At 47.1% G+C, this 9,829-nt stretch overlaps 1 protein-coding gene across 5 annotated transcripts in view; it reads left to right on the top strand.

Moving 5' to 3' along the window:
- The window catches only part of ZNRF1 (zinc and ring finger 1), an 89,706-nt gene that overhangs the window by 66,197 nt on the left and 13,680 nt on the right, over positions 1 to 9,829 (top strand). For 4 of the 5 annotated variants that reach the window (XM_006908820.3, XM_006908819.2, XM_025044588.1 and 1 more), the window contains exon 2: positions 9,637 to 9,732. In XM_006908820.3, coding sequence (XP_006908882.1) covers positions 9,637 to 9,732 — 96 coding nt within the window. Of the gene's footprint in view, positions 1 to 9,636; positions 9,817 to 9,829 lie in introns of all 5 variants that reach the window. The other variant, XM_025044589.1, reaches the window with a different exon arrangement.

Here is a 9,829-nt window from a genome sequence, read left to right as displayed (position 1 = left end):
GAAAAGCAAGCACGGAGGCCTTCTCTTACTCTGGGGACCTTTGACGGGCCCGATCACTCTACTGCTGGTGAGCTTTCAAAACAATCCCCTTATATTCTTTTGGCCTCTTCCTCTTTAGACATCATTGCAAAGCACAGTCGTGGGCGGCAGGCCCGCGTCCTCTGAGTTTTGCCTCCATCTCCCGTGTTGGAGGTACAGCTGAGCGGAGCGTGCCCTGCCGACCGAGAAGGGGCCAGGTCTAGGCCAGGCAAGAAGCTAGCCTGCATTCATTCTGCCAAATAGCCAGGCTCAGCCTGCTGTGTCGCTGCATGCCAGGGCCCAAGCCGGAGCTGATAGTTTTTACGAAGTGAATACAGCAGCCCATGCTCTGCCTCCTGAGATTATATTGGGATCTTCCAGTGACATGAAGGCCGGGGTCGTCAGCATCAGTAAATGCAGGTTCCACAGTGCCAGGCAAATGGTGTTTTTCAATGTGTGCAGTCACTTAAATCTGAGTGTCACGTCCATTTCCTTGGTGAGTTAGATGCTGGCCGAACCTGATCTAGCAGTGTGTTCAAGCATTTTTCTTCTTGTCAGTGAAAAATCCCTGTCAGCCATATGGACATTGGGGTGGACAGTGCCTTAAGGAACTCAGGAATAAACTGATTTTATTAGTTTAGCTTTTATGCCTCCAGCCCCACCTATAAACACATACACACACCGTAAAAAAAGCAAACTCAGTTAAAGGTTGGAATTTTTAAGTATAACTATAAAGACCCCATGTCTTAGGAAGGAGTGGATATCTAGGGAAGAAGCAGGCAGCAACAGGGTGGGTCCAGGGAGTCCTGTTCCCCTAGGAAAGTCTGCTGAGGCCACCTGCAGAGTGAGACCAGACCTGCATGGCTGGCATCCTTCTCAGACAGCAGCCCTCTCTGGAACTGGATGAAGTGGGGCTCCCTTCTTTTGCTAATGTGGCAGTCCACAAATCCTTTGGGGGTAGTAACTGCAGTTTTTGCCTAACGACCAGATTTTATCGTCCTTTTGTCATTTTTCGAGGGGAGGTGGTCCTTGGCCTCACTCCTTGCTGTTGAGTTTGTGAGAAAAAGGCTGGGGAACTCTACCTTCTTCTAAGAGTGTTCTCTGGCTTTGCCCAAACACTGGGAAGCCCACTCCAGCAGCGGCCGTGAGTATCGGGTCCAAGGGGCATATAGGTGGTGAGACGTGTCGGGTATTGGAGTGAAGGTAAGACAGCCATTGAGAGAAAAAGAAAAGCATGGTATTTAGCTAAGTAACTAGGCATTTCCTGGCCAGATATGTCTATCCCATTGACTAGCTCGTAGGTAATCCCTAATATCTATGAATTTAAATAAATTCTGGCTCAACCCTCTGGATACTAGACAATCTTCCTCTTTGAACAGATGGTCCATCCTTTAAATAAGATATCTCCAAAGTAAAAGCCAAATGTTTATCTGGAGACTACATCTACACTTTCTGAGCCATAATTGGATGCCCCTAAACTTGCCCACGCATGGTAGCCAGGATAATTCGACAGTCGTCTTTCCTGGCCAGTGGTTGGGGACATGCTCACACCCCGAGGCTCTCGTCTTTTTTGTATTTGTACCACCAGCTCAGGCTCTGGTCATGAGACAGTCATGTTCCTACTCCTCCCTCTCCCACTCATCCCCCCACCCCAAACAATCCTTCCCGGGCTTCTCTCTGGAAGAAATGGGTTAGAGGGTCAGAGGGACAGGACAGGGAGCAGCTGTCGTCCCTGCTCCCGGCGAATGCTTCCCCAGCGTTCACATGGCCGGAATGCTGCTGTTGGGCTCCCCCGCCAGGCTTGCAGCGTGGACTTGCTCTGGCGGGGCGGGTGGGGTGTCACCAGGCACGCCTCCCTTTGCACACACCCTGCGGCTCTTCCCTTCGTTCCCACTGTAGATATCTTCATTGAGCCTGTCCTCATTCAGTCTCTCCATACGAAATATCCATATGTGCATTTTTTCATATAGTTATTGATTCTAAGGCCAGATACATGTCACAGTTTAGCACTTCCAGAATCAGGATGTGTCACATCATCACGTCTCATCACATACAATTGGCAGCTCCTTTTCTTCTCTCACCCAGAGGTTCATAATGGTGCCTCTTAAAATTGATGGCATCTTAGAGTTCACAAAGTACATTATGTAGGGTCAGCTCATTTTTCACTTCTTTGCTTGAAGAATTTGTCATTTTCCTCACTGGCAGATTTACCAACAACCCTTAGTCTACTTGAGTCGTACTTATCATGGTCAAATGGCCATCCCACATCTCCCACGCTTTGCTCTTGCACAATATCCTCACACATCCATCTTTGGTTGGGCTTTAGGACAATACTTACAGTAGGCAGGGCACTGTGCAGATATTGCTCAGTAGCTTGTACAAGGCCACCTGGCTTGTGATTGGGAGGGCCTGTTTCATCTAACTCCTAATGTAATTGATCTTCTTTCTTCCAAACCGGTCAGCCTAGAATCCAGAAACAGCAAAAATATGTTGGAGGTGGAATATACCGTGCTTCGAGTAGAGAATGGAGATCACAGCTGGGAGAATCTTTATAGTACGTAAAAATTGGGAATCCAAACACTCACAGGGAAAAAAAAAAGCTAAAGAAAATAGCTAAGCACAACATATTATCACTATGGAATATATAGACATTGAAAATGACAGGTATGTGGATTGTTGTTGATACAGTATATAAAAAAACAAAACAAAACAGAAGAATGTGAATATCCAGGCAGAGAGGAATCTGGGAAGGTAGTGGCTGGAATGCACGTCTCCTCTCTTTTATCCCTTCCAATGCCAACCATTTATCTCGTTTAGCCAAGCAGGGGAGGTGGGCACTCAGGGCCCAGGATGAGTTAGCAAGGCTGAGCCCCTGAAAACATGTTCAGACAGAAGTTCTGGAAGAATCGATAGGAAACCTGGAGGATGGAACTAGGACACTCGTACAAGAAGTAAGAGTTCTCAAAGGGAGAAAAGATACTGGAAGGGTGTGTCGGTCAAGACAGGATAGGACAAGGGTCTAATGTAATTAAAACAACAACAACAACAACAACAACAAGCCAACCAGTCCCATAAGCTCAGCAGTTTACTCAACAGGTTTGTTTTCCCCCACGCTGCTATATCCGCTGCAGGTCAAGAGTGGGGGGTTCTGCCCGTTGTTGTTACTCAGGAACCCAAGGTGACAGGCTTCATCTCACTGTAGCAGTGCAGGTAACGTGATGAATCATGAACTAGTGCTCGAAGTCTGCCTGGAAGTGCGTATGTTCTGCTCACATTTCTTTTCACTGGCCAAAGCAAATCACAAACCCACCTTCAACTTCAAAGGGAGCCGGCAAGTGCAGTCCTACTATATGGCTGGAAGGAGGAAAGACAGAAACATTTGATGCATGGCACTCATGACTTAGCATTAGGGGAAATAACAGAGACACATCTAAGCGTATTTCTCAACTCAAAGGATGAAGAGAAAAATGTTTCAGGCTTTTAGGCCAAGTAAAGGAGAAAGAATCAGACTGGCATCAGACTTTCTATTTGTAGCACCAAGTAGCTAGAAGGTGGTAGAATTTTATCTATAGACCGCTGAGGGGAAAAAAGCATAGTACTGGAAGTCCCAGAGCAATTAGACAAGAAAAAGCAATAAAACACGTTCATTCCGTTGATGGACAGTTGAGTCGTTCCAGTTTTTGTTTGTTATGAATAAAGCTGCAATGAACATTCTTATAAATGTCTATTTGTAGAAAACATTTTCGTTTCTTTCGAGTAAATATTTAGATGAAGAATCGCTTGGGTTAGGCTGGGTGTATATTTTATTTTATAAGGAACTACCCGACCTTTTCTCAAAGTGACTGTGTCGTTTTATATTCCCTCCAACAATATGAGAGTTCTAGTTGCTCCACACTCTCACCATTTGATGTTGTCAGCGTTTTGTTGTTTGGCATTTTTATAAACAGATGTATTAGGATTCTCCAGAGAAACAGAACCAATAGAGTGTGTGTGTGTGTGTGTGTGTGTGTGTGGAGAAGGGAGGGAGATGAGAGAGAGAGAATAAGAAATCACTCGTGCAGTCAAGGAGGCTGAGAAGTCCTGTGATCTATGGAGGACCCAGGAAAGTGCATCATCACCTTCAGTTCCAGTCTGAGTGCGAAGGCTTGAGAACCAGGAGAACTGGTGGTTTTAAGTCCCAGTCTAGGGGCGGGAGAAGACCATTGTCCCAGCTTAGGCTTTCTATTCTGTTCAGGTTTTCAGTGGATTGAATGATGCCCTCCCTAGTCTGCTTTACAAAATCTCCCAATTCACTTGTTAATCTCATACAGAAACGCTCTCCCAGACGCATCCGGAAATAAAGTTTCATGACATATCTAGACACCCCATGACCCAGTCCAGTTGACGCATTAAGTTAACCATCACAACAGATAGGTTAAGAAAAACATACACGCACGCATTTAATAAATCACTTTTAAGCGTCAGTGAGACTCTGCTGGCTCCTGGGAAACAGGTGAGCCCGAGGCCCTAGAACAAAAGTCTGGAGCCAGAGTCCATGAAAACAGTGTTGAAAGTGGCAGAAATCAGAATTCCTGGGGCCTTTCCCTAGTCCAGAACGTTCTCCAGGAGAGACCAGCCCGCACCACAGCACGTCATAGACGGTGCAGAGCTTTTCAGTTATTTCTTAGATAAGTGTAGGGGAGGTGAGAATGATACTTAGAGCCTCTGCTCTTGGGGACACATCTCTGCAGTAAAAGAAAGCCATCCGACGTCACTCCTTGCTCTTCCATTTGTGATAAATCCCACCGAATCGAATTCATGTAGTCCGTCCGCATCTTACAGACGTTAAGCACCACCGGGACGTAAGAGGGAAAGACCAGGCTAGGAAGCAGGAACCGGACAGTCGAGACGCATCGGTGGGCGGTGGTGCTCCCTGAGCCCCCAGGTGAGAGGAGTCCACCTCCACCCCTCCTCCCCGGGACAGGAGGTCCTCCCTAGATGGCAGGGCTTCATTTTCCCTGGTGGATTCTTTTGATTCTTCTCCGTTTAGGTGATCCCAGAGACAGGCAGAACTGGGGCAGCGTTAAAATAGCGCATCAGCATAGGAGGGAGGGTCAGAGAGGGAACTGGGGCAACGTGCAGAGCACAGGTCCCAGGAAATCAGGTCTTAAAGGAGAAGGTTGCAGTTTTGGAAAATGAGAAGTACACGGTCCCCAGAGCCCAAAAACTTTAATTTATATCGAAGAAGATCGGGAGGGTTATTGTAACTTGAGCTGGTTGCCTCTGTCCTTCGCTTTCCCTGTCAGTCAAATTAGAAGGGCCTGGGTGAAGTTTGAGGGGTCCAAATAACCCAACCCAGGATGATGCTTGATGCACATGACTGTGCCGGTCCTGTGGTCGCTGTTGGTTTACCTACCGGTGGGCTTACCCTTTAACTTGCAGTGCAAGGGGTCGAATTAATTGTTTGGTGGTACTGGGAAAACACCTCAAAACAGGTATTGTTCTGTTCCGGGTGGCTAAGTATAGGCTTGTCATCTCTCAGGAGCTCTGGTCCCTGGTCTCTAGTCCAGCTGAGATTCCCCACTGAGGCAGGACACTATTGAAAGACAGGAAGCAGCTGGGCTCTGGCTGATCAAACTGTCCTTGGCTCTTGTGGTTGTATAACCTTTAGCTGGTCTGATGGCAAGAGAGAGAAAGGAAATGAAGTCAAGAGACGACTCCTCTTGATTGGGGGTGGAGGGATCCTGTGGCAGCATTTGCTTGGTAGAGTCCACCCAGCGCTGAATCGGACGATTACAAATTCCCCCTCGTGCCCCGTCAGTCATTCCTCCCTCATTTTGGGAGATTGACAGGAAAGGACTGGGAGCCTGGTAAGTTTCCTGCCTGTGTCACAATCTGGTGGGAGCAGACGATGGCTTAGGGTAAACCGGTTTGAGACTTGGTTCACTCCCTTCGCTCTGTCGGTGGCAAATAGTAGACTGGCTCTGAAAGGGAACTAGATGGAAGAGAGGAAGGCAGCTGGGTGGCCTTACCGTCTGCTTACCTGGCTTCTGGGGCAGTGGACAGAGTCTAGTATCAGATGTAGTTGGCGGAGGTGGAGGTCTCCTGGAGACTCTACCCGTCTCTTTCTCATGAAGGGAAAACAGACATCTCTATACGTGCTTCCTGAGTGCCGATGAAGGTTGGTCTCACGAATAACAAAATCATGTCAATTGGATGACATTGCAGACCTTTGGTTTAGCTTTCTTTGCAGGGCTGATTTTAATTTGATTTGGACATTTTTTTTTTTTTTTTCAAAATGGCATCCAAATTTCCTAGCTATCTTAACCTTTACATAGCTCATAAAGATCACAGTATTTATCATTCTGTAGGGTTGTTGGTGCTAAATGGTGACTGGGCAATTATGAGAAAAGATTGGGGCGGTCGAGTGGTAAAATCCATCTTGATCACTGGATGACCTTTCAGGAAAGAAGGTGGGAAAGACATTCGTTTTTTTCCCCTTAGCTCTCCATATTTTTCCATCCCTCTTACCTTTTGCCTTTTAATTTCTATTTGAAAAGTAATTTGCAGACTCAGCATCTTACAACCGGTGCTATAGGCTCATGCGCCAAGTGGGAGCAAACTCTGTCCTTCCATGTTAACAGAATTCCCCGAAAAAAAAAAAATTCATTATTTCAGTTTACGGAATTATCCAGGACCATGGGTACTTCAGGAGAAATCGGGACAATGTGGAAGATTTGAAGTTAGTGTTTAGCGATACCTCTGTCTGTAGCATTTATGTTGTTTCTGCCATGTAGCTTCTTTACTAGTCACACAGTTCGGCAAGTGAGGTGCATACTGTGCAGTCAGACTTCCTGGGTGCCGTATGCCAGCTCCCGCTGTCTCTGGCTGGTTACCTTGGGAGAGTAGCTTACCTGGATGTCCTCTTCCACAAAATAGCCAACATCAGTACCCACTTCATGTTATATAAACGGGAAGAAATGTAAAGCCCAGTGGCTGCCATAGTATATGGCGCAGTGAATGTGAGCTATGATTATCATGGTCAAGAGCGGGTGCCGTAGAGGATAAACAGGGGCCGTGATTTCACATTAGCAGTCATCCAAGGTGCTCCAGAAGTTCAAAGGAAACAGAGATAGGACCTGCAGGGGTGGCCACTGGCACCCCTGGCTCACTGTGCACAGTCATGGCAGGTGTCTTGTTGCTTCGTCACCCCCATCTCTTGGCCCCCAGATCCTTCCTCCAGCCCTCCTGTTTCTTCCTCCTGGCCAAATGCTGCCATGCCTGACGATGAGGCTCCCACGTACGTTTGATTAGCTGCTTTTTAGCATGCTTTCCGGTTTCTTATCTCATTTGCTCCTAGCGAGAGTGAGGTAAATTTACTCTTATTTTTCAGGTGAGGAAACTCAGGTCCAGGGAGGGTAGATTATTGCCAAGGTCTTGAGGCCAGAAAACCCAGCTCATCTTGGCATTTCCCACTCAGGTAATGGACTCTGAGTTCTTTCTTGAGCCTCACCCTACGCCCCAGTATCCAGAGGTGGTGGTCTAAGCAGGCACTAACCCTGCTTTTTCTGGAATGTAGGTTTTTCCCGCTAGAGTGGCACTTCTTCTCCACACGTAGCATTTCCCAGTCCACCTCTTTCAAAAAACCCTGTTCCGAGGTGTGTTTTCCCAGTACCACCAAGCAACTCATTCGATTCCGACACTGCCTACCTGGAGGTAGCATCACATCCCACAGGTTTAGGGCTCAGCCCCACAAGACTTCTTCTCCCCACTTCAGACCCCATTTGCAAGTCCAGGTGGTCACCTGTGCTTCTGACCGACTGGCTGCTAATCAGAGGTTCCCACAGTCCCTTCCTCCTTTCATTTAGTTCGTGGGACCAGATTGTAGAACTCAGAGAAACAGCGTCACCTACTAGAACTATACCTACCAGTATATTGTAAAAGGATATAACTCAGGAACAGTCAGGTGGAAGAGATGCTTAAGACAAGGTACGGGGAAAGGGCACGGAGCTTCCATGCCCGGGGTACCAGTCTCCCCGAATCTTCACATGTTCACTAACCTCGAAGATCTCTGAACCCCGTCCTTTGGGGTTTTATGGTGGCTTCATTACACAGGCGCGTTTGATTAAATTATTGGCCATTGGACTCAATCCTCTCCCCTCGGGGAGGTTGGGGGATGGGACTGAAATGTCCAACCCTCTGATCAGCTGTTTGGTTCCCATGGCAGCCAGCCTCAGTCCTTAGTTTACCAAGGGACTTTTTAGAAGTCACCTCATTTACATAAACTGGTGTGGCTGAAAAGGGCTTGTTATGAATAACAAGCCACTCCTTTCACCTTATAACTCTGGTGCCATTTCAGAACTAGAGACAAAAGACCAAATGTTATTGGTCTTATGACCCTTAGGAAATTCCTAGGGTTTTAGGAGCTCTGTACCAGAAATGGGCAAAGGCCAAATATGTATTTCTTATTATAAACCACAATATCGCACTTGTGATCAAGCCTTCCTTGGCAGAAAGCACTTTCGATTGGGAGCTAAGAAATCTGATTCTAGTCTGAGCCCTGCTCTCTCAGCCATTTGACCTAAGGGCCTCACCAGGACCTCCTTCTTTATCTGAAATTGTCAGTAAGTGTGTTTCTCTACGAAATCCAATTTTGCCAGAAAACTGGGGATCGACCCTTCTCATCATGTTTCAACTAAAAATTAACAGAAGAATCAAATCTTCACAGCAATAACTCTTCAGTGGGATTGGGTCTCTTTTGGTAGAATGGAAAAGAATTCACTTGAAAATAATTTCAATAAAAGTAAAATGGGGGGAGTTGGAAATAGTTTGTCTATAAAAAAAAACCCCAAGAGACTGTATTTGTTTAGTAGAATTCAGCTCAGAAGGTTCTCCCCTGGAATCTCCAATACCGATACAATCGTGACGAGACCCCTTGGGTGTGTAAGCAGTCTACACTTGGGAATAGAACCCTGAGTTCGTCCACCTGGTGTGAAACAGCTGTTATTCTCAGTGGCATATGGCCACGGCACGCAGGGCATTTGGGAGTGCTCTGGAGGGCCACCCTGCTGCGCACACACTCTCAGGACAGCTGCCTTGTCACAGGGGAGGCCAAGGTGCTCTGGGTGAGGGATGCAGGAGCTACCGGGTTGTGAGTTAATGAGGCGTGGAGCCAGGTGAGGGATGGAGTTGCCGGTGACAGTAGCGAGGGCTCCCACAGGTGATCCAACCAAGGGGTTTGAGGGCTGTGAGGCAGAGAGAGCAGTGTTCAAGGCTTTGTTGTTCAAAGACAGATTACTTACTTGTCCTGATCTGATGCCTACCTATCCCCACTGCCCACTAGACCCACCCTGAGAAAGGTTCTAAAAGAAAATAAAACTCAAACGTCACTGACTTCTGATCAGCTTCAGCGAGGGATGAATGACAGGGAGAGCACTAGTGAAAAAAATGAGAGTTCGGGGCTATAGTAAAATAAAATTTTGCATGACTTAATAAAGCACAAATCAAGTCTCGGGTCTATATCTAGACTGTAATTCTCCGTGTCAATGCCGTGCGGCCATAGTCATTTAAGAATACCGCATTTATTATGGATATACTTAGTTTGAAGAAAACATTTCATCCTGTTTTCCTCTCTTTCAGGTTTCAAGTGCCCCATTTGCTCCAAGTCTGTGGCTTCTGACGAGATGGAAATGCACTTTATAATGTGTCTGAGCAAACCTCGCCTCTCCTACAACGGTAAGGGCTTGGCGGGGGCCTGCGAGCGAGGTTCTCCCCAGCCTCCCGTGGTGCTGGGCAGCATTTCCACCCACCTTCCGGCCGGAACCTGAGTGGT

The sequence above is a fragment of the Pteropus alecto genome, unplaced genomic scaffold, assembly GCF_000325575.1.
Source record: "Pteropus alecto unplaced genomic scaffold, ASM32557v1 scaffold123, whole genome shotgun sequence".
In the NCBI taxonomy this organism is placed as follows: Eukaryota; Metazoa; Chordata; class Mammalia; order Chiroptera; family Pteropodidae; genus Pteropus; species Pteropus alecto.
The sequence above is the reverse complement of the archived record's forward strand: the minus strand, read 5'-3'. Positions and strand labels throughout refer to the sequence as shown.